A 25,370-nucleotide genomic window follows, 5' to 3' on the forward strand; every position below is an offset into this window, starting at 1 on the left:
ATTATTGGTATGTAGCTAGCTTACATGGCTAGCAAGCTAATACTGCAAAAGTTAGCTTGCTGATAAATTAAGCAGCGTTGTTTTAATTTCAGAAGTGAGTAACCATTATTTGTTCCACCATTGTTTTAATGTTTCCCTCACCAACTCTATGCTAATGTGTGACCCAAACTGTGTAGTGTTTTTGCTAATTGGTATTCCTGGAATTGTCTTGAAAAACATGAATAAGTTAATTAATGCAAACATCATGTAACGTTACAGCTTGCCATTTCCCATATGCGACTGTTTGTATCATACATGCTTCCCTGTCCTGTGTGTTTGAGGATCAGTGTAACATGTCTGGACATGTCTGTTGCATGGAGGAGGCTCAGTTAGCATCAGTGAAGTGTACAGTGAGGATGCAGAGCAGAATGTGGGTAATGATGCTTGGATAATTGTTTGCCGGACACTGAACACAACAGTTTCAAGGTAATGTGATTCATCTCTTCAGATTTGAGAGGAGGTTGCGGTTGAAAAAGTTCACCCAGAACTTAAATTGGAACTTGTGTTTTGCTTTGCAGTAAAGGTCACGCAGTGTTATAACCTGCAGCAACTGGAGCCCACTTGAGTTTTCATTGTGTTTTCTGCTGAAGGCTACAGTGTATGAGTAAGAGAGAGCACCGAGAGGCAGTGTGTAGAGGCATTTGTGTGTTTAAAAATGGAGGAATGTAAGTATAATGCAATGCTGATTTGTTGAGATAGTGAAGGAGAGTGCTATGCTGCAAGTGCTTTTACCATGTCTGTTATTACTTTACTAGTATTACCTCCATTTATACTGCTAACTCTCACTCAGAGGATCATCAGCTTTCAGTAGTTGATGTTTGTAAGATGACATAGGCTAGATCTTGTTATGGTTTGGAGCACTCCCTTTTATTATGTGTACACCACGCTGAGGAGTGTTACACTTGGTTGTGTGTGCTCAGAGTAAAAGAGCAAATGACAGCTGGGCCAGCAAAACCCCTCAATCAGGTTGGACCACAGTAATCAGCATCCAGTGTTCATTTGTATCTGAAAAAACATTAAGCAAAGATAAAATATTCCTGATCTGTGTGGAAGATCTTAACACTTTAGATTATGCCCTGCAGCGCTCATTGTAATTCTTTACGATTTAACAGTGTAATTTTTTATACTAGCAGTACAATACGTACAGATACATGTAGGTACAAGGGAACAAAATGTTAAGTTAGGTAATGAGGGGGAAACGATCTGGGAGCATTGTCAGGATCATACTGTAGTCCTATAATCTATATGTTACTTCGTATGTTGTAATGTAGGCCTAAGTATGGGGTACAACATCGTACTTACAGAGGACTTCAACAGCTTGAGTAGGTTCGGGTTAATGTAATAATGAATACAGTAATAATACAGTAATAATGAAGTTTCTCAGTAAATATAGCTGAACTGAAAACCAGGAGTGTGACAGTCTGTCTCCTCTAACGATGGACAAATGAATATCTGTCTATACAAAACATCACCACTGCGCCCCTTAAAAAAACAGCTCAGTGTGGAACAGTTTAGCTGCCTTTCACTTTACCAGCAATATGGAGGCTTGTTTGTGACCTGTGTGCCGCTCTTATGGATGGTCAGGCAGTTGTTAAGGATAGTTTCTTTGTAAGTTCTCTTTCAATTCCAGATTGTTGCTCAGTAGTGGTCGTACTGTACCCTGTAATATTTGTATAGGCATCCATTAGTTAAAAGTAAAGTTGCAAGATTGTTACCTTCTTATTCCCAAACTTCAAATCTTGTTCCCTTGTGTCCACATGTATATATCAGTATGTACTGTTCTGGTAATCTAAAGTGTTACTGACTCCCTGCGCAGAATTGCAGAGGAAGTTTTTAATAGTGCTTTGTGCAATTTCACTCTTGATCTGCTCAGTGCAGTGAACATTTTTACTCCATGCAACTCCAGCTGGATTTATGAATTCTCACGGGAAAGCTTATTTCAGCTCACTTGGCTGACATTACTTCTGACCTTCAATGTACAGTGAGACATTCTAAGGCAAGGAAACCGCAGTCTCCTGTAGATGCCCTCGTGCTTAGCAATGGGGTTCTGTCATGTTTCTTTCCATTCGGGATTGTGTAGCTCCGGAGGTTTACATTGGCTTGGCAGCTTCTTTGAAGGAATAATCGTCACAGTAGGAAGATGAGGCTTTAGCCCCTTGGCAAGAAGACGTATAGCACAAGTTTTTTTTCTCAGGTTCAACAGCTGGGAAAACACATCTTATCACTTAAGTGGTTCCATATGTGTGTATATGACAGTCACAGTGGTTGAGCCCAGTTTCTTTAGTTAAACATGTTAAACCTCTTGTAGGATGCACCCGTGAGAAAGTTTGGGAACCCCCCAGCCAGGAGCCTTTGTGGGTATAATGCTATTCACTAGGCTTGTTGTAGTAGCAGCATTGTGTGATTGGTTGCACTCTGTGTTTTCCCCAGTCTGCAGTTTAGGTGGAGGGGACACCCTGCTTGTCCCGCCTGCAGAGGAGCAGATAGCTGGCTGGCCTGGTGGTGAAGTGCCTGTCTGCAGCCTGGCTCTCTCTGCTGTGTGCTGTACAGGATAAGGAGGAGGCCTTCGGGTGAGGAGGCCCCCAGTGCCAAGTGGCTGGGCGGGGGGGTGTTTATCAGCGCTGCCTGCCTGCACTGAGGGAAATATCTCTGGGGAAGAGATGGGGAGGCCTGGGGAGACCTGGGCAGGGGATGGCAGGTTACTCTGAGTCACTTTGCAGCTGAATAGAGGTTGAGACTGTAATTGTAGAGCAGCTCACAGGGGCAGATTAGGAAGAGATTTGTCTCTGCAGGGAAAATGCATATAAAAATGAACAAGAACGAAGCAGTGCATTAAAACAGCTTTGACGTGCTAACACACTGAACAATTTAATCCTCTGTCGGCTTGTGTACGTGCATATGTGTTAGTGTCTCTGCATTTATATGCCAATGTGAATATCCCACAGTTATTCACATTCATGCAGTACGTCTGTCTGTGCAAACGCTTTCTGAATCTCCAGCTCTCCCTCTCCCTCCCTCACCCTCCGTCTGTTGCTCCCTCCCCCTCCTTCCCTCTCTGTGTGAGCGTAGTCTGGGCGCTAAGCCAAGTAGAGTGTGTTTTTTTGAATGAATACCTGATGCGGCTGATGAGGCTGGCTGGGGGAGGAGCTGTGTCAGTGGAGTACTGAGAGAGAGAAAGAAACAGGAGGGAGGGAGGGAGGTAGAGAGGGAAAGGGAGAGAGACAGAGAGCGAGAGAGAGAAGCAGCCAGGCAGAGAGGGAGCTGGCGGTCTGGTGGCCTTGCATAACACGCGTTGGAGCAGCCTTGAACGCAGGACTTGGTGTTAGCTCCAGCAGCGGGGAACTTCCTTCACCGTCAGCCCCGTTGCAGGGGCAGCGTTGCCTCCAAACCGGAGAGTCCAGAGAGGAGGGCAGAGCTGGAGCAGCTACAGCACAGGCTCCAGGAGAGGAGAGCAGCACAAAGGAGAGATTCAGGAAGAGGAGTCCTAGGAAACACGTCTCCAACACACATACACACAGACACACACACACTGAGAGGCAGGAAGAATCCTTGGACATGCTCTGCAAGCAGTGGCTGTGGAGGGACTGGTGAGCTATTCTTAGTACTCTAACCAGAGGAGGGGAGGAGGGGTGGGGGTTGTCTCTTTTCCTCTTGATTTGTGGCATAGTAGTATTTTCTGCCCTGCTACTACACTCATGCGCTCTAACTGTCATTCTAAAGCCCTCAGAGGCTACAGTCACAGCATTTGTCCAGAGTCACTGTGGTGGGATTCAACAGTGTTGACCCCGTTTGCTTGTAGCTGTGTTCGCTGACTGGGACGCCGGCTCTGCTTGTATACTGTGTGATCAGTGTGTGTCGGGCAGTGATGCAGGACTCTGGAGTCATTGTGAAGACAAACAGCCTGAACCCACTGCCTGTTCTTACTGTCTGCTTCAGTCTGCCACACGGTCGGTCCGCCTCTTAAAGGCACAGGCACCACTGTTGTATCGAGAAGGGGCAGTAAAATGGCTCTTTTGGGTATTAGGAAAAAGCAGTACCCTGTATTGATCTGCTCTGTGGTTAAAGCAGCTGCGTGTGTAAGGGGATTGAGGGGAGGTCCTATTTATATGCAGCAAATCACACATACACGCTCGTACAGATTGTTATCCACAGTACCTCCCCCTCTGTTTCATGCCAGAGCTCAGATTGATAATGATGTTTTTGTTTTCTATATATAGCCATTTGCTGTACTGAGTATTCACTGTGTATCTATGACTGGTCTAGCAGGTGAAACATGATGTATACCACTATTGACAACAGGTTTAATACCTCAGAGTCATAACATTAGCTTTTCTGCACTGATCTTTTGCCACTAAATAATTTTGTTGCCTTTCTATCACCTCCCTGCACCATCCTGCAGCAGAGAAATGTTATTGCTATAAAGCCGTGGATCAATGCGAGGAGTAAATAGTGGGTCTGGGAGCATGAGAGAAGACTCAGGCGGAAGGAGTGAAGGTGGGGGATTGGAGGAGCTGGCGACTGCTGCGTAAGAGAGGAGATGTAACTCTGCTGGGGGGCCTCTCACCTGGAGACAACAGAGAGGAGGTTGAATGAAAACATCTCGTCTGCCCTCCTGCGCACACAGTGACGGCAGACAAGCACCGCCGCACAAACCTATTTCTGTGGTTTGTGCAGTTTTTTTTGTGGTAGGTTGAAAGAGGATCACATGCGAGGCTGGCTCAATCATTCTGTCTCAGCTGAAAAGCATCAGTGTGATGAACGGAACAGAGAGCGACCTGTCCCCCTCTCTCTCTGTTGTCATCCCTCCATACATGTCTCAGAGGTGACAGTCCTGGGTCAGGGGACTGACTCAGGGCTCCCGTGCTGTCTGGCTCAGTGTGACAGTCACGTCTTGAAAGATTGCCTTTGTTCTCCATAGTACCACATAGGCCGTATGTTTGTTGGTGTCAGTGCTCTAATAATAGGCTGACGCTGGAAAATCTAGTAAGGCTTTTGGCTGCTGCGCTGTGTGTGTGTGTGACCATGTGCAGAGAGTGCTGTGTGCAGGTCATATGAGGAAAGGAAAGACACCTCCTTTGAGAGCATCCCGTTGTACCTGTGGTTTGTTGACAGTAATGGTGGTGTTTTTAAAAAAAAATCAGATCATGCTGGCTTTGTCTTCCAACGCTGCGATAATCATAGGAGGTACTTGTGCTTCAGATGTGATGTCATTACAGTGTTGACACGGTGTTGCTGAGGTGGGGTTGTTGCCACTGAGCGATGCTGCACAGTGTAGCTCAGGCTGTAGCGGCGGCTGTGTTGCTGATCGGGAATCTCTCAGCGAGGCGGGGGCTATGGCGCTCTGGTGCTGCAGGCGCTGCTCAATGTGGGTCAGGAGAAGCAGCACTCTGTCTTCTCCCCATTCCCCATTCTCTCTTCCTCTTTCTCATCCCTAATCTTCTTTTTACTCTCACCCCCCTCCCTTCTTACTCCCTTTCCTCCTTCTACACAGTTCTGTCATCTTCCATTGCCTCCCTCTCCTCCCCCTCACTCTCCTCTTTTCTGTTTCTGTATCTCCAGCTCTGCTGCTCTCCCCCTTTGTTACATCTGTTGGATCTACCAGGCTGTGTGGTTAGATGAATTGAACGGAGGTTTTTCGTTGCTTATGGATGCAGTGACCTTGTCACAGCCAACATTAAAGGTAGATGCATCTAAATAGAAACTGACCAAGGTCGCCTTCTGTGTTTGTTTCCCCCCTCTGTCTTTATGTAACATGTCTGCCTGCTGTAGTGAACCTCCTCTGTAATGTGAAAATACAATTTAGCACTGTCAAATAGCCCGGCACCTCTGAATGGAATGTAGGGGGAGAAAAATGAATGGATGGATGTGTGAGAGTGTGTGTCATACACTCCATCTCTGTGGTGCCTCTGGCTAATGAACAACTCAGAGTCGTGTGCATTGACCCACAGATAAGCCTGCAGGAAAAAACAGTCAATCTGAAAAAGAAACTGTGAAAAAAATGAGCTCATGGGAAGCAAAAGGCTGCATGTTGTTGTCGTGGAATTAATGGATGCACACTGCATATTGTCATGTTGTAGCTATGTGACCGTGCATACATATGAATCAACAGTGTATCAGACCAGATTATGGGGTAGCCCTACAGTCAAACATTGATTATGGCTAGCTGCTGCTGAGGATTGTTGACATAGTTTGTTACCTTTCACTAATCCATCTTCTATATGTCATGAGTTCCACTAACCTCTCCATCTTGTTGGGAATAAAGAGCTTTTTCCATTACTCATTTAACCCAGCCTTCAGTCTGCCTCTCACCAAACCAAACTCAAAAGAGGACCTACTCATTCATTGTTTGTTGTCCACTTTGTATTCCCTTGAACTTTGAAACACCACTCAAACGGGGTACAGCGGAAAGCCATTGTTAAAATATTTTGAAGCACTTCAGTGAGGCCCATTTACGCTTCTTGCAGAATGTTCCATAATCAAATTGCAAGCCATATTGTTTTCACTTCATTTTTTTTCCGATGTGCCCACTGACCCAGAGTTCCTGTCTGGAGGTGGATGTTATATTTACAGTAGCCCCACTGACTCAACACAAGACCGGGGGAGTGTTAAAACAAAGACAAAAACATAAGCTCCTCAGAGGCTGTTACTCTGTGCTGTTCTCCTTTCACTGCTCTGCTTTCTTACCCTAGAGCCTGGAGCAAGATAACAGCCAACAGCAACGCACATACACTTAGCCTGTACACACGAGTGCTTACGCACACGCACACACAGCCAGACACACAAACACCGCAGTTCAGGAAACTCCTGCCTGGTGAAAACACGAAAGAGCTTTTTCCATGTTATGTAAATGATGACACACAACATCGTACTGTACTTTCCTGCAAGTCATATATCATTACTCATGGAAAGGCTGGTTGAGTTTTGACAGATTAGTCCATGTAGATCCTTGAGGGGCATCTTTAGAGGTTGATCTTGGAAAAACGTACACAGAATGGCCTACATGTAATGTGTTCAAGTGCATTAACACAAATCAGATGCAGTTGCTATATCAGGTACCACCTTGTGGCAAAACAAAGAACAACACCTTCACCAACATGAAAGTGAGGGCATTTTTAACAGTGAAGTATTTTGGTGTTTGCTGTTTTGCATTTGCAGCCCTGCAGGAACATTTTGTGAATATGGTTCATAAACACAGACTGTGCTTACTGAGCTAGCTCTGCAGTGCAATTAGACTAATGAGATTGAATTGATTTTCAAGTCAAGTAAAGTCAAGTTTATCTATATTGCCCCAATTTAGAAGCTATCCAGAGGGCTTAAAAACACGCACAGCATATGATTTCAACTTATAAATTTGATTTTTTGTGTCTCATTTGAGTTTCTCTCTGCCATCAGATTCCTGTCGACATCGTGGAAGAGGTGGATCGGTCAGAGATGATTCCTCATGAAGTCTATGGAGCTCATTTTGTGAGCTGGAGTGACTCCATCTTCTCTGGTCTGAGACCTTGAGCTGACCACCCGTGAACACAAGAAGAGCCAGAGCCACACAGCACACGGAGAGGCCGACTGCTGCACATAAACAACGAGTCCAGGAGAGAGAGAAAGACAGATCCAGAAGAAGTTAGAATTAATACTTGGGAATATTAGAACCACGCTGGCACAATGAAATCCAACCAGGAGCGGAGTAATGGATGCCTGCCACCTAAGAAGCGTGAGATCCTGGCTCTGGAGCAGAGGCCCGTGGTAGTAGCCACAGCAACACCTCCAGCTGCAGTAGTTACGGACAGTCCCCACACAGAGAACCTAGCATGGCTGGCAAGTGTTGCCAGCGAGCGCTGCAGATCCAGGGACGCAGAGAGCCCGAGATGTCCCATCTCCTCCACTTCCTCCTCTTCTCCTTCTACTTCTCTCCCTTCCTCTGCCACTCCTCTGTCTGCGGTGCCCCTGGCCTCTTTGCCTGCAGTTTACCCCACAGCCCTTCCCCAGCAGGCTGGGACTATCCAGTTTGCCCAGCTGGGACCCAACGTTCAGTTCATCAGCTCTGGGCCCTATGCTGGCTACATCTCCTCTCACATCATCTCTGCCAATGCTGGTTCTGCACCTAACAGTTCGACCATAGGACAGCGTCCCCAGCTGGATGGTTACACCACTGCCCTCATCTCCCCCAACACCAAAGGAGAGCAGCAGTTTCAAATAGGCCTCTCTCCCACAGAACTGGCTCCTGTGTCACTCCCGAGCTCTCCCCAAGTCACCAGCCAGTACATTCATCTCGACAGCAGAACGCCTCTGACTGTCGGCGGAAATGCCGTCACGTCACCCACAGCCCACCTCCAGCTCCACCCTCACACAGCCGTCCTCCCTCAAACGCTCACCATCGCTCCCTCCCAACTGGTGGTTCAGTATGCAGATGGTTCAGTTGGAAAGAAACCAGAGGGGCATACTAAGAGTGTATTGAACGGGGAGTTAGAGGTGGTCAAACAGACTAAAACTCCCAGTCATCAAGTGAACCATCAGCAGGTCCAGAGCTATGAGGCCAGACATATCCTCCTGCCTGCAGACTACGGCCAAAACCCTGCAGGACTCCAGACCTCCTTGGTGCTGTTGGCCCAGCCCAACCACGGAGCTGAACGTGAAACTGGCTCAAATAAGATCTCTTTAGTCCAGACTGAGAAAGGAGGCATCTGTTTGGGGAAACCAGTGTCCAGATCGTCCTCCTTCACCTCCCTCTCGTCCTCAGATGTGGTTAAGTCTGTTGCTCCTCATACAGTCATTCAAACCACTCTACCCCCCGAGGAGCTGCCAGCCAGTCTTTATTCCTCCACACAGCCACCAATCATCGGCTATATCACCAGTGCAAATCAGCACGCTGTCAGCTACCATGCGGCACTGCCTCAGCACCTGGTCATCCCGAGTGGCCAGTCCCTCCTCATCCCAGTCAGTGGCACTAATAACGGCACAGAAATTGAGGTCAGTCGTACTGTCAGCGCTCTGACTGCTACCACTGCCCCTCAAATATCCACCGCCATGCCGCATGCCTATCTGGCCACAGCCCTGTCTAAGTGTGAGGCGCTTGGGCCAGATGGAAATCAACCACCCCCTGCCATCGCACAGGCACCAGCGATGCCAGTCCTGCCCTCTAACCCAGCTCCTGCAGTGGCGGCAGCTCCCTCCCCAACTCCTGCTCCTGTCCCCAGTCCCGCCCCTGTTTCCATCCAGGCCTCCCACTCCATCTCCTCTCCCTCTTCCCCTGTGGCGCTTCCTCCATTCTTCATGCGAGGCTCCATCATCCAGCTGGCCGATGGGGAGCTGAAGCGCGTGGAGGACCTCAAGACGGAGGACTTCATCCAGAGTGCTGAGATTAGCAGTGAGCTGAAGATCGACTCCAGCACTGTTGAGCGTATCGACAGTGGACAGAGTCCCAATGCTGTGGTCATACAGTTTTCTGTGGGAGAGCTCAAAGCTCAGGTAAGTTATTCGTCATTCATCATTCTTGAATGATTAATCATGTTTAATTTTTAAAGCCACTATGTATAGAATGTGGAAGTCTTTGGCGCCCCCCAGTGACATTATTGAAAAGCCACTGTGGCAGATTGCAATTCACTTATAAATATAAAGTCATCAGAATTTTTTGTTCTATCTAAATGTATTGAAGTTGATGACAAAATGTATGAAGGGATCCATTAGTGACAAGCACAGTTGAGCTCCCTTTGTGCTCACTCTGATCATCCATTAAGTCCTCAGCTGCAAAATAAAAATCCATGAAATCCATCTCTAATGCAGAACTGAGAGAATCGCCAACACTCTTCTTCCTTCATATCATTGTTTTACAACTTACTGATTATTCTCCAGCAACCAACAACATTTAATTACACAGAGCTTAGCTTTTGAAAGGCCAAAAGCCATTATTTTCATAGATAAATGAAGTGAGCAACGTTATGGACCCCATGTCTGTGAAGGGCTGCAGAGCTCCACTGATACTGGATTCTTAAGGCTGACACCAATGTTGATATTTTAGAGTCAAAGGTTCAGTATGCAATTCTGGAGAAAGATCACAAGTTGCATTTTTAGGTCATGGGTTGGTAGTTGGACCGAACCATCAACCCAATGCATCGGTATTTGATGACCTGGGAATGAGACTCGGCAAACAACTTTCTCCAGAATAAGACACTGCACCTTATTTGTTTAAACAAATTAATACATACCACAAACAAAACTCTTCAAAGAGAATCCATTGAATTTGATTTTTAAAGGAGCTGTATGCAGTAATCCACTTCTTTACTACTGTCATTACGATGTAAAGATGTAGTGGTGTAATGGCATCCTGAGCATTAACTAAGTCTACCTCTGTGTGTGCTCTAATCAAAGCTTCTCTGCCAGTGTTATGGTAGACTGTCCGTCTGCGCAGGCATATTTGTGCATGTGAGTCCCTGTGTGCGTATTACTGTTGGGAGAAGTTTCCCTGGGTGGCTTTCTACTAGAAAGGGATTTGTAAGTTTGGGGAAAAATTGTGGTATGGGTAAAATAAAAAATTTAAAAAAATGGGTAAAAAACGACTTTCTTGCAGAAACCTGTCTAGGCAAACTTCTCTCATGTGAGTGTGTATCCCATTGCCGAATTAATCAACACCGCTCTGCACTGCGCTCATACAGCGGTTACCCCTGATACTGGGACGCTGTGGTTACAGAAGCGTAGCATCCAACCTGGTTTCCCCACAGGTAATAATAGCCCTTTTTCGATAGGAATTGTGCAGATTTGCAGGAAAGCCCAATCAGTCTTTTTTCAGCATTGGCAGTATAAAAAGAAAATCGGGAGTGCGGCAAATTCGTGGAAAATCTGGCAGTGTGAAAGGGGCTAATGTTAGCTCTGTCAGCCCTGCTGCTACTGTTGTTTATTGAGTTAGCACTGTTAGCTCCGCCACCTCCATGTTGAGAACTGCGTGTAGACAATCCTGCCCCAGGCCCTGAATCCAAGCTGTATGCTGTGACTGTTGCATACAGCTCCATTAAAGAGTTGTACTGAACAGGAAAATTTACATACATAAATAATTTATTTTTTATGGAAAATACATTAGTCAGTGCTCCCTGATGGACAAATGAGGACATCATTTAAAAATAACCTGAAACATATGTTTTGCCTGTCTGTACTGCAGTGTTATTTTTAGACAGACATACATGGCAACACTGACATATCTGTGATAAAGATTTTATTAGCTGTGCCAATATGTTGCTCTGGCTCTAGAGCAGACTGCACCAATAGACCGTTTTCACAGCAGACATTTTGACTTGTCAAAGCAGGAGAAGCACAGGTGTAAATAATAACATTAACGATGGCTCCACTCCATTAGGTGTCACAGTAAGCTGTGACAGTGTGACAGTGAGCCAGCATGCACAATACTAGGACCCAGAAACTGAAGCAACTGGATGAAACTCAGCAATCATTAATTTTATTATCATACCTGTGAGTTCCCGCTGCGGCACGTCAAAATGTCTTCTGTGGAAAGGGCCTAAGGCTTGTTGTTATACAAACAAAACTTATGCCAACAGAATAATTTCCAAGATGTATTATCCCATACAAATGTGCACATAGTGACTTTAAACAGATGTGTGTCTTATATAAATCCTCCACACATATTTCAGTCTGTATTGAGCTAAAAGCTGACTGTGTTTATTGGTGTGTGTACTCATCTTCAGGTGTGTGTGGAGGTGCTGGTGGAGTATCCCTTCTTTGTGTTTGGCCAGGGCTGGTCGTCCTGCTGCCCAGACAGGACCACCCAGCTGTTTGAGCTGTCTTGCGCCAAGCTGTGTGTGGGCGATGTATGCGTGTCGCTGACTCTCCGCGGCTTGAGGACCACAACAGTAACAGACAGCCAGGCTTTGGGGACCAAGCTGAAGAGCGGTCACCTCTCTGACTCCTGTCACAGTGTGGATGCCACTGTAAGAAACAGTGTGAGTCCAAACACTGCAGGCAGAAACGGTGGCCTCCTCATGAAGGCATCCAGTGCGGACAGGTTGGAGAGGGAGCAGGTTACTGGACCGGGACCAGGACTAGAGCTACCACCAGGATTGGGACTAGCTCCAGGACCAGGGGAGGGGATCTATGGAACTGGACCAATGCTGGCAGTCTCTGGGACTGGAGAAGTAAGACAGGAATCAGTTAAAACAGACATGCCTGCACTTACCAAAATACAATGTGGTGATCCAGAGAGACCCGCAGTCCGCAAGAGACGCTGGTCAGCTCCAGAGCGAGACCAGACTGAGAGAGCGGAGGAGGAGCCTCCTCTGACTCTGCCCAAACCCTCCTTCATCCCTCAGGAGGTTAAAATCAGCATAGAGGGCCACTCCAGTACCGGGAGTGAAAGGTGCTTGAACAAAAGAATAGACTGTTGAGAGAACTTTTAAAGGAATTTTGATTACCTGTGGTTTGCTTTGTGTTTATCCCCTCTCTTTCGTCTCTATCCAGACTACTGTAATATAGGCTGAGTTTACACAGTATTTACATGTTTTCTTTTTCTTTAACACAAGTCTGATATCTACGATGAACTACAGTAGAGCACCTTCATAAGTGGTATCACATGCGAGATCAGTGCAATCAATGCTGAAAGCAAAAATGAATGCAGCGTGAATGTTGAGTATGAGTGGCGGTCAGACACCTGAGAGACACTTGACTGGGGTGTCACATATCATGAGCTGGATCTCCTTTGTCACATTGCTCAAACCTGTTGGATGCAGACCAGTTGACCATTCCACTTATCACATGAACAAGCACAGACCCCGATGTCAGCTTGTAGAAAGTGGGTAACCATATTTTGACTCTCATTCTGTTTGTTTATTTGGTGTGCAGTGAGTGGCGTTTGTGAGTGGTTGGAGTCAAAGAGAGACCTTTGGTGTTTCAGTGATAATGCTCAATCATCATGGCTGTGATCTCTGCTGCCTTGTGTTTCCGATGACTTATATTTTGTTACTATTTTTCATCTTCATACCATTGCAGGTGTGTGCGCCGCCGCAGGTGGCGTTGTGCCACTTGTCTTTCTGTGTATGTGCCTGTGTCCGTTTGTGTTTTTCTGTGTGGCTGTCAGACAGAGCACAGAATTAAGGTGTGTTTGTGTGGCTGCAGCTGTGAGCTCAGTGGTCAATAAAACCTGCAAATATCAAGACTGAAAAGGCCTGAATGTAAATCACTGAATTAGTTCTCAATCAATGTAGAATTTGACACCATTGCTTTTGCAATGTGTGTGTGTGACAGCATTGGACACGGGTGCACTTCTCTGATGAAGTTCCTCGGTAAAATTTACCTTAGTAGTTTGTAAGTTTCATACTTTCTTTCAAGTACAGCACGTATCACTTGTTGATGGTCGTCTTTTTGGGACCGCTATGTGCAGCATTTCAAATCTGTACAAACAGGGGAAGTCGAGATATTTCTTACATAGCTGCCGATGAGTTTTTAGCCAATTTATGTATAGACTCATATTGCAATTTAAACCATAGTTGGCTGACATAATACATTTTTTGGCCACTTGGGGGCAGCTCAATAAACTGTAAATGCAACACTGATATGATACCACTTTCAGATTTGATATGGCAAATACAGAAAACAATTACGCTTAAGTACACATCCAGCAACACAGATAATCATGTGTTTGGAGTCATGTGATGCAGAGCAGTTCATCTTTCCTTATTTGCTCTGTTTCAGTCTCGACCAACTCCTGAGAGAAATCTCTAGCCCTTAAAGGTGGAGTTAGCAGTTCTGGAGAAAGACTGTTAAAAGCCAAACTCAACACCCAAACAAATACACCCCCTCCTGTCAGTTCTCCTTCAGAGGCTCAGTTTTACCGTCCCTCTTGCTCACACTGCCTTTCGTTTTGTACATCTATGGCCTTTCCTCTTTGCACAGCACAAACAAGCTGCTGCTGATTGGCTGGAATACTGTTGTGTGCTACTTGCTCATTTACAGAGCCACGAATGGGTGTGAAACCAGATCTTTTTTTCAGCACATACACAGAGCAGACAGCTAGCAGACCATGAGGAGATAGCTGACTCTACCTTTAAGCCGCTAAATTCTCTGTCATGATTACAAGCTAGTTGTTAACATTGTCTGTTTGCCATTTGGTGCTGTGCAGGTAGTTCAGACTGGGTTTATTAGAGCTGACTAGCTGCCGTGCCTGTAATCACCCCTGATGAGAGCAGTGAGGAAATATTGCAGGCCATAAAACAAAAAACAATGAGCTGAGATGAACAGCAGAGTCTGGTAACAATGATCTCCCTTTCAAATTGCACATAACAGTCTGACTTATTGTTAATATAAAATATTGATTAAAGCAACTTTAAATGCAAACACACCGTAAGATTAAAATGACATGATATTTACTTATTGGTGGAAAAATGGTACCTTCCCATCCTATTGATCTGTCCTATTGCTGTCTTTACAGAAACTATGGCCTTAGATGTATGTACCTAGTTCACAGCAGCACATGTTTTTTAGGGTTTTACCATTTAAACTTTGTTTTTTTTCAGTGATGGTATGCCTTTCTTAAGTCCATACCTGTTATATCAGAGTATGGCTGTTTGGATTAAAACAGCTTTCTTTCTCTTAGATCACCGTACATCATGTCATTTCTTCCTTAGAGTACAGCCAAAATAAAAATCTTACAGTTCATACTCAGGAACAGTGTGTATCTGTATGTGTGTGTGTGTATGTGTAGACCTGAGACAGTATGTACATGTCCACAGTCACGTGTGTGTGTGTGTGTGTGTGTGTGTGTGTGTGTGTGTGTGTTTTCTGAGCAGCAGCACTTTGATGAAGCATCCAGCAGGAGTGTGGTGGTGGTGTCCCTGTTCCTCAGCTGTCAGATCCAATGAGAATAATCAACTGACTGTTTTTCATCTGTCTTACAGGTTTTATCATTGAGAGAAAACATTATATACCAGGGCAGGGAATGTAAACACATCGGGCAAACTATCTCAACTTTATTTTTGATGACTGATAGAGCTACTATACAGAGAATGAAAGAGAAGAGCCAGCTAGAGTTGATCATGTACAGTAAATTGTATCCTAGAGAGTGTACAGTGTGTGTATAGATATTCTTACCCTTATGTAGCCTATGTACTGTATGTGCCACAGCGCCTCCTTCTTCAATCATTCTATTAGCTCACCAATATTAAGTGGTCCTGCTATCGTTTTCGTCAGTTCAGGTATTGATCTAATGTTCATGAATGTGCTACAGTTCTTTTGGGAACGTCCTCATACATTTGGCCTCCTCAGAATCCAATTTGACTTGCACACTGTAACATGCAGTAGGTGTGACTATGAACTGCAATTGATCATAATAGCCATCGACCTTTTCTAACTCCTGAAAGGTGTTTATTGTAAACCCAGACTGTTCTCTTCTGTTTGTGTTTGACTGCTCAGGCTAAACACTGCCCAGTGACTGTTCTTCTCCAAAAATGACGTGGTCTTATATTCTTCACTGTTACAAAGTAGAGGTACTGTTTCATCACTTTGTCTTTGTAGCCATTTCTCTTGTGAGCCTGGCCTGTGTTTGTACTTTTATTTTTTTGTTAAGAAATTGTTAGTTTTCAAATACAGACCAGAAATGTCATCATGACACAGACAAATCTGTGAAATGTGGGACTGAAGATTAGAGGAGCAATTTCAAATTTTGGGGAATACAGTAATTAGTTTACTTGCTGAGAGTTAGATGAGAACTTTGGGCGCACTTAAGGTATGAAAGATGCTTTAGAAATAAAGTTGAGCAGAGAAGATTGATACCACTCTTACATTCGTATGGTAAATACAAGGCAACCGCCAGTAGCTGGTTAGCTTAGCTTAGCATAAAGACTTGAAACAGGGGAAAACAGTGGACATGGACTGTATGTTAAGACTTTACTCTGTCCTAAGGTATAACATCCACCTAGTGGCACATGTAAAGCTCACTAACAAATATGTCACACCTTGTTCTAACATATGAACAGTTAGCGAACTTGAAAAGTGTCCAGATATACTATGAGCGGCAACAACATTCAGGGAACCTTTCGAGCCCTGAGCAAGGCTAAGCAATGGCTTGCTATTGTTTTGAAAATAGGTTGGAGGTATGCGAAGCTTAGCTAAATAGAGCCAGGGCAAGCGGTTGCTGATGCATGGAGCATGTTAGGATGACTTTGGGAAAGACTGAAACAATCTGCTGTTTGCTCACTTGCTCATTAGTTAGGAGATGTAAGGGTATGGTCACACAAGTCCAAAATTAACATTGATGAATATTCACTTTCTGCTCACTTCCATTCAATGCACGCAAAGGGGCGAATAAAACATTCTCTGGTGTGAAAGCAAATTTGCATCTTTGCATCACGTTAGTATAGACATTGGTGAACTTTGACTAGTAAAGTTGCGGCCTCAACCAATAGCAAAGAAGTATGTGTGGAGGAGACTCTGTTGCTGTGTCCAACTTGTCAATATTGTATGATAACTACCCCTCATAAGAGATGCAGGCACGGAACATAAGAAATAATATGCATAATGCACAGCTAACGTCACATTTGATTGTATTAATTAGCAAGCTAGATTTCCGTGTGCGTCCCAACTGGCACTGTCCACATTCAGGCAGGTGATGGTCACTCACTGGCATTTGCTAATATGTGACGGTGCCCTTACACAATAGTAAAAATGGCCCACGTGGTTTTATGGAGAGGTAATGTGCTAGACTATTTCTTGACTGGGTGCAGGAACTTCCCTGAAGTCTTGTTGTCATTGTGAGTTCGTCAGGCAACAAGACAAGTGGAGACTCCAGGAAATAGTCCAGCACATTCCACCCTGTAAAATCACAAAGTACCATTATTACATTTCAGTTTTTCAATTAATTAAACAAAGAAGATACGAGCTAGCATATAGCCAGGCTAGCTCACTCCCCCTGTTTCAAGTGTTTGTGCTAAGCTAAGCTAACTGGCTACTGGTGGTAGCTTACAAACACAACAGTGGTGTCAATCTTCTCATCTACCTTTTAGCAAGATGGCAAATAACTGTATTTCCCCAAAATGTTTGAATGTTCCTTTAAATGCCCTGCACACCCACAAGGTTGTTCTGGCTGATTTGACCTCATCTCAGGTGGAGTCAATAAACTCAGTGCATAGGAACAAAGCAGGAAGTTGACAGGCCCGAATAGGTGCAACAAGGAGATTCCAATAAAGTGCAGTCTGTCCTGAGAGGGGTCTAATCAGAGCACAACTCCTGTGAAGGTGGATCACAGGTGTGTCGGGGCTTTAAGTTCAAAGGTTCAGTAATAATTATACACCCCTTTTGCTCACAAATAAGCTCAAGATGGGCCCCTTAAAATTTGTAATTTTCAGAGCCTTTCTAAATAATGTTGAATATGGTGTAACAGCACCGCTTTGTGGTGATCTGTGGAATTGCACTTTGTTATACGGGGTGGGGGGTGTTTTAGTCAAACTAATACACAGAAGTAATGTACAGCATGTCTGAGAGAGACTGTACGCTAACAGTGCAGCATCTCAGCGATTTGTAAATAGCCAAAGTCTTCCATTATAATGTTGGTATGACCTTGTTACCAGTGGAGAGGATAAACACTGATCCCCATGTACAGACCTTTGAAGTGAAGTTTAATTTAAAACAAAAAATACATCATCATTTATTTGAAAAGACATACAGGATATTGCTTCACCTAAGATATTTTCTTTCGCACCAGCTCAAAAAAAAAAGAAAAAAAGAAAAAAAAAAAGAAAAACAGGAAATTATGGGAGTAAAAGACTTTTAAAAAAAGATTTTGTAATTCGGGTCTGTTTGTTGGATAAATCTCAGCTAAGATACAGTATGTATCGTCCTACGTACAGTATGTAGTTAAGTATCAATAATGTTCCCTTATTTTGATGGTGTTGAGGTTTGCTAGTCAAAAACTGTTAAATCTTTACTTCAAATGTTTGATTTTACATTTGATCAAATATATTCAAAGAAATAAAAGAGTATAAAGAAAAAAAAATGCAGTGTGTCTCTTTTTTGTGAGATTGACAGAGATGGAGAAAGTATGTTTTGGCAGCACTCTGCGGTTTGTCAGCTGTGCGACTGTGATAAATGTTTCCACTTGAGATATGATGATAATATCTTCACCTCCACTCTCCTGCTTTGATATTTCCCAAAAGGAACTTTCATATTCTGAATATCAGTCATGACAAGACTGAACTGGGGACTATTTGGAGGGAGTGATTGCAGAATTTCTGATTGCAAAATTACTAATGCTGTTTTTCCTGTTGTAGTTTTTCAAACTGATGTTTTTATATAACACATAAATCATTAAGATCTTTCTCTTTTTCTTTTGTTTTAAAAAAAAACACTTCCTTAAGAAATAATCTCTCCTTATTTCCTTTTTTATCCTGATCACTGTCCTTTGAAATATGAAATATAATATAGATATATGTACAAGGCATCTCTTGTTTGAGACTGGGGTAGGACGAGACAAGCATGTTGCTTCTTCCTACTCCTTTTCGGACATGAAATGTGAATTAATATTTCTCACTGATTTCTAGTAGGTCTCAGGTTTTTTTTCCTACAATATATTTAATTTAATTTAATTTAGTTTTATTTTATTTTATTAAATGTTCGAAATAAATAAAATCAAAATCCTAAAACCTACAAGATGAGAGAAAATGAACTTGAATGTCATCAATATATTGCAACGTGATGATCAATGTGATAAAGCATCAGAAAGACATTTCCCACAAGCAGCATCATTACATATTATTAAACTGCTTCAGTCACATGAAGAGCGCCATGAAAGGTCATGGCCTTAACGGCTGCCCGTTGCGTCTCCAATTACATTGAGAACATGCGTGCATGCCTTCACTTAAAGGGAAGAATAGATGCCATGTAAATCGCTGTTTCAAAATGATCTGGGCTCGTAGCGTCACTTCTGATGAATAATAACATGATTTGCAATTTAATAATTCAAAATGACAAATGGTGTTTGGATTCATGCTGTTATGGAAATATCAAAAGACTAAATATCTGCAGCAGTCGGATCTCAGTGTGCATGGATTCATCCACAGCTCCTGCCCCAAGGAAGCTCCAACTTGATGTGCTGCGTTGACCTCTGCTGACCATTTATACAACTTTCTAAACTAATTCTTCATGTACAACTCAACTTATTGTTGAATAGAAGCATGCATTACTCTGTACTGGATGTAGGTAGATATGAGTATATTTTGTTTAAGGAACATTCAAGTTAGACGTAGTCAGCCATGGAGGATGCCGTTAATGTTTACACCTGCATGCACCTCTCGTCCATGAGTAGATGCACACTTCCTTCTGTGCAGGGATGCAGTTGATGGGTGTAGCTCATCAGAAAGAAAATATTTCCTACATGAAAATGCTCACAACAAGGTCTGTGGATTATGTTGAGTAACTGGGTCATCATTTCTGGAAAGAGACATTGCTGTTGAGTTTTTCAAATGTATTTTTTTGGCGCTTTGAGCACCACAAGCTGAGTGCCATCTAGTCCCATTATGTTTGAGAAAAAGCATAAATCTCTACGGCCGATATCTCCAACACTCAGCAACTCACACCAAAACAAGCTAGACTGATAAACAACACTTCAGGTAAGAGGACAAATATGTATTTTTGATTTTGGGGTGAACTGTCCCTTTAATACTAAACATTTAGTGGCTTCACAGAACCAGTCTCCCTTCATGTGTTACTCTCTTCCTCCTCAGTAACCTAACCTGTCTACTGAGAAGTACACACTCGCCTTATCAACTACCATCATCAGTGAGCACAAACGTAATTCTCGGATCATCTTGTTGCAGGACTGTCTTAAATGTATGCTGACATCACAGGGTTTAACACAGAGTCTTGTTCAAGTCATCACCACAAGAGGTCCCTGTCCTGCCGCTCATGTCTCGACATTCTTACTGTGCTGCTCCTCCAGTTAAAGTTCATGCAGGTTTAATTTAACACTGCACCAGCTGGGGGAGCAAGAGTCCTTCCTCTGAGGTGGAGACATGAGCCTTTACACTAATAAGGTCTTATTAGAGGACTGACGAGAAAAGATTTTCGATACTCTGATACTGTAGTTACATGTCAGTTAATCCTTATGTACATGAAATCAAACATGTTCAAAGCATGTTAAATCAGAGCAAATTAAACTAATATGCTTTATTTCCTAAACACATTTTTCAATTTCTAATCATACTATGTTCCTGTGCTTGTTTGGCAACAAAATTAATTAATTTCTTCCTCTTCTTTTCTCAGCGTTGTGTTTTATACATTTCCTTGCTTTAATTGGAGCGCTGGTTTGTTTTAATGCTCAATGTGCTTCTTGTTTTCATTTATTTTTGTTGCATTTCTCTGAAATATGGTAGTTAAGTTCTTTTTTTTTTTTTTTTAACTTTTTCTTCTCTTTTTGTGCCTTTGGCTTTGTGACCTCTACTGACACATTTCTTCTTTATTTCACTGTCTGGATTTTATGCAGTTCTATGTGTGCAAACTTACTAACAAGTTTACTAGCTTAAACAAACTAACACATTACAGTTCAGTTGCTTAATATACCAAAGAGGATGAGACAAATAATCAAACAACACTTTATTCTGATAAAACTTCACACTTGATACAGAAACCAAATATGACTCAAACATGACACATTACAGGTTCATTTTAAATTCAGGGTGCCGCTGATGCCCTGACCGCTTTGTTCTGTCTGCCCGTGCATAACTTAATATCAGATAAGCAAGTGACAACATTAAACACACTGTTAAATGCCATACAGTACGTGCAGTAATGTACAGAGTCTCAGACCGTCTACAGTGTGTTTTTGATATGGACTGTTTATCTTTGCAGCTAGTTTTTGAAGTCTTATCGTCTGCCACGTTAAAGAAAAACATCCAAAGTTACAGACACACGCGAACCTTGAAGTAGCGGGGCAGGGCTTCAGCTGTGGAGATATGATCTGTTTCTTCAAAGATAAAGTTATTCTATCGAGACAATAATAAGTTAGTTATTTGTCGACTCACTTTTCAGAACTCGTGTGGTCGTGTGGTGGGGCTTTACTGTAAACCAGTCCAAACAATTGCTTTTGTTGTTCTGCAACACTAAAATCTATTATACCAATGAATCATTTATATACATAAACAATGGAAACATTAAGCTCTAATAAAATAATGCCAGTGTAAACAAGCTTCAGTATCACGCAACGCCCAAATATTGCACATACATTCATAAATATAGACATCAACTTTGTGCCTTTGTGTTTACGCATGTGGCTGCATCTGTATGTGTGTGTGCCTGTGTGTGTGTGTGTGGGATAAATCTGTATACAGCCCAGTAAGAAGAAGACTAGGATAAATAAACACTTGGGGAAAGAACTTCATAATTGAATGAAAGGATGACACACTAATGGACACACACATGTACAGTACCTACACACACACATACACACTCTCACACTCACAAACCCACTTGTGCATAGATCTCAAGTCTCTCTGTGCCTCTCTCACACAGGCACACTGAAATGTTCCGACACATTTAAAGTATTGTCTCCACAACAAAGTCCATTCTGTCTTCAGCTCTGTTGCTTCATCACAATGGATACATTTTAACAATGGACATGTGTGTGTGTGTGCTTGAGCCTGTTAAGTGTATGTTGGTCCCACTCTGTCTGGTTTGAACCTCGTTCTTTGGTCCCAGTCTGTTTGGCACTGCAGTCTTCAGTCTGTCAGTTTCATTAGAGGCAGAAGACCTCCAGCCGAGGAATGTAGGGTCCAACTAATACAGATCTCAGATCTGATTTAAGTTACTCAGAAGGTGCATATCCCTCCCAAACCGTGGTCCTCCAATCGGGAGCTGTCATGTATCGTCTTAGGCGTCGCCTGTTTGATCAGACGTCAGCTGCTCCTGGTCGGAGATGTCATCGTCAGCTGGTGGCCGCGCCCGGTCGAAGAAACCACACTGAGGGAATCAAATTAACCCATTAGTGTAATACTGGATAATCAAACTACCACAAGGAATGCTGGGTGATGTGTGTATGTATGTACCTTCCACATGGCTAACGTTAGCATGGCCAGCACCAGCAGCCCCAGCAGTATGGCCAGGATGATGACCCAGAGTGGAACAGCAAACGACACATCAGGAGTCCCCCATAACACCAGGGTCCCCATCTGCAGGACACACACAGACAGTTAGGCTTTTGTAAACGCTGGTATGTGTCATTTTTCTCAAAATCACAGACTTCTGTCACTGCCTGCATCTTACCGAGGTGGTGTGTTGAGGCAGGGCGGAGGGTTGAATGCGGTACGGCATGGCTATGACCATGAAGGACACAGTAGAGTTGAGGATGTAGGGGTCGTTGCGCCGCTGTAAGACAAATATATAACATTGATATTTACATAAAAAGCATATTTTAAACCAATCGCATATTTTCACTAGAAGGGTACATAGCTCAGACCTCCGTGAAAGCCATTAGTCCAGTCTCCCATAATACACAATCTGCATGTGAAGCCACTCTAGTATATGTCTGGATATATTTCCCAAAGTATAGAACGAAGTCAAAAATGGTCAGCTGTGCATTTTCTGTGTATATTCAAATTAGAAATATTTCACATATTTAACATACATTTGTGAAAACCAGAAAACAATTTATCATCATGTACACATGTATGGCCACACCATGCCAAAAATGCGATGATACAATTGTTCTTGTTCTTCCATAAAACCACTGTCCCTGAGTGGTGTGCTCCATAATGACTGCTTTCTGTATGAAGATTAAGTAACTACATGCGCAGGCTCCCCCAAAGGATTACTGGTACCCGCAAATGTGGATTGTGACATGGAGTCGTTGTATTTCTACAGTTGGCTGTATTATTGGTTTTCTCACTACTTTACTACCATCTGCTGGATCTGAAGATACCAAGTCAAGTCAAGTCAATTTTATTTATATAGCAGCAAATCCTAACAAAGGTTATCTCAGGACACTTTTCATATAGAGCAGGTCTATCACCACATCCTTTAATTTAATTGGTGTATGGCATTTATTCCACCAAGGCCAAATGCCCTATCTCACAATGTTAATGAAGGTGGAAAAATAATTTGTGTATCTGCCATGTGATTTGGATCTAATACAAGATTTAATGGGTTCTTTCTTGGCTCATGCTGCACCTTTCCACCAAGTGTCATGATAATCGGGCCCCTAATCCTGCTGACAAACAACAAACTGAACCAAAAACATAACCTAAGAGATAATTATCATGTTGGTTTGTCAGACATTAAGTTTGAACTTTTGGTTTTGAGGCAAAATGGATGAGAAGTTCCTAAAGTGCTCCATAAAATAGTAATTTGAACATCTACAGTTCCAGGACAACTGAGTAAACTCCATCTGCTGATGAAGATCATATAATTAGGGGTGTAACGATCCATCCATCTGGATCGATATATTGATTCAGTGATCAACAATCCAGTATCATCAATGCAAAGAGAAACCATTGATCTATATTGTCATCCTTAGGATACGCTTTTATTTTGAAAGTCTGCGTCACCGTCAAACAGCAGAAGGCAGGGGGCAAGCAGTGAAGAGAAATAAATGAATTAGCAGTGTGGAAATATTTTATGATATGACCAAAGCTCCTGAACTGCTACTAAATGGACCTTACTGCAAAGCTGCCTTTTATAAACTGCTGTTTCAAAGGTAAAGCATCAGGCAGACAATCAACCAAAAATTTTCAAGATGACATATGAAGAGACTGACCTGCAGGAAAGTGTGCGCCCAGAGTCTCGAGCGGATCTTGACCACGGCGCTGTGCCCACGATCCAACCGGCCCACGATACACATGATCCTCAGGCAGGAGATGTTGGTGCAGTTCTGCAGAGAAACAGACAGACGTTACACACCTGTGAATCACGAATAAACATTTGGTTTAGTTTCTGGAGAGAATGTACATGTGTGTGAGGCTCACCAAGGTTTTGCCGCTGTAACTCTGAGCAGCAGTGACGGCTCGTTTGTGGCGGTGAGGAGGAGCGCTGGTGTTCCTCAAGAACCCCAATAACTCAGGTGTGTCCTGCAGAGAGGAAATCTGAGACAAGAGCGAGAGAGAACAGTTTGACTATTTTACTTTTTGTATTTCAGCAACTGGAAATGATTCATCTGGAGTGAGAAAAGTTTTTTGGGTGCGATGAAGCAGGAAACAAAGGACAAATGTTGCTTTCCTGCTCACAGTCCTGTCTTTTATCTTTTAGCATTCCTTCTACAGCATGTGTTTGGGCCTTTTGAGCACAGTTATTAGTTTAAACACACTGACTATCACACTAGCGTGATCTGTGGTGCACATGGGCTCTGATACAGCCCAGATAGCCAACGAGAAGGAGACGATGTTTGACCTGAGGACAGAGAATGCCTGTAAAGTAAGATTTTAGTTTTAAGAGACGTAATAAAATAACACAAAATCACCAGCTGTGGAAACGTGTGACATTTACGGATCTGATCAGAAGGTGTTTTGTTGAAAGAGGGATTTGATTTTATTTCCTGATTGCAGCTCATATAATCAAGCTGACAGCAACAAAGACAGACAGCAGACAACCGATGAGACTGAATGATCCGAGTCACAGCTCAAAGAAAGATAACAGCCACATATTTTAATTGTTTCTCCACAGGGAGTCTGGCTTCGGACAGAGGCCTGTGAGAGCAAAAATATTAAAAAAATCTGACATGACTTGCTTATTCCTCTTTGGGCGTGCAGCCTAGCAACGACAGTTTTCTCCTTTTCTTCCTGCAGCTCAGTGGGTAGCAGCTGCAGAAACAGCCCACAGAGGATAATAATGGTATTTTGGCAAATACTTTAGGGTGTGTAAATGTATTATGGTAAAATAAATGTTTGACTAAATGTCACCTTGCTCAAATGTCTCATCCTACAGGGCACCTGGGTTGCAATAGCCTGCCAGCACAGGGGAGAGCTGGGTTCATTTCCAAGTAACAGCAGTGCCTCTATCAACTGCTGCCTTCTGTCAGCTGAGAAATGCGTGTTGATGTTGTGGAAGGGTAAAGATATAAAGATATTCCTATTAATAAAATACGGCTTGATGATATTATCAATACTCTTGAGATGGAGAGGATTAGATATATCAGCAATGAGCAGGTATAAAGAGTCTGAAGCTATTTGCAGATTCTTGTTACCAATACAATATATTTAATTTTGGTTTGGGTGTCTACGTTGGGTGTTTTGTCTTTTTCTCCTACCTCTTTCTTTCTATTCCTTTCATTTCTTCTGCTGTGTTATTTTCTATAAGTCCTAAAAATAGAATGGTGTCTGTATTAGTTTTGTAAATTCCCTGATTATCTTTATATTGCATATGTT

The 25,370-nt window shown here is 43.1% G+C and overlaps 2 protein-coding genes across 5 annotated transcripts in view; one reads left to right on the plus strand and one right to left on the minus strand.

The window, feature by feature from the left end:
- Window positions 1-352: 352 nt before the first annotated feature.
- LOC126391445 (ataxin-1-like) lies at window positions 353-14,694 on the plus strand. Of its 4 annotated transcripts, none has more exons than XM_050046225.1 (4): window positions 3,260-3,626; window positions 4,439-4,724; window positions 7,432-9,501; window positions 11,727-14,694. In XM_050046225.1, exons 3-4 carry the CDS (start codon window positions 7,699-7,701, stop codon window positions 12,420-12,422), a joined length of 2,499 nt encoding a protein of 832 aa, XP_049902182.1. In that variant the 5' UTR covers window positions 3,260-3,626; window positions 4,439-4,724; window positions 7,432-7,698; the 3' UTR covers window positions 12,423-14,694. The 4 variants fall into 4 exon arrangements, with proteins under 4 accessions (XP_049902183.1, XP_049902182.1, XP_049902181.1 ...); XM_050046224.1 differs by lacking the exon at window positions 4,439-4,724 and adding an exon at window positions 5,599-5,719; XM_050046226.1 differs by lacking the exons at window positions 3,260-3,626; window positions 4,439-4,724 and adding an exon at window positions 353-465.
- A 5,906-nt stretch (window positions 14,695-20,600) lies between these two features.
- itga8 (integrin, alpha 8) overlaps window positions 20,601-25,370 on the minus strand; it is a 55,175-nt gene continuing 50,405 nt past the window's right edge. The window contains exons 26-30 of the mRNA XM_050047610.1: window positions 23,976-24,092; window positions 23,768-23,881; window positions 22,279-22,380; window positions 22,062-22,184; window positions 20,601-21,975 (exon numbers count right to left, since the gene is read on the minus strand). Coding sequence (XP_049903567.1) covers window positions 21,886-21,975; window positions 22,062-22,184; window positions 22,279-22,380; window positions 23,768-23,881; window positions 23,976-24,092 — 546 coding nt within the window. The 3' untranslated portion in view covers window positions 20,601-21,885. The remainder of the gene's footprint in view (window positions 21,976-22,061; window positions 22,185-22,278; window positions 22,381-23,767; window positions 23,882-23,975; window positions 24,093-25,370) is intronic.

This window comes from Epinephelus moara, chromosome 6, assembly GCF_006386435.1.
Source record: "Epinephelus moara isolate mb chromosome 6, YSFRI_EMoa_1.0, whole genome shotgun sequence".
NCBI lineage: Eukaryota > Metazoa > Chordata > Actinopteri > Perciformes > Serranidae > Epinephelus > Epinephelus moara.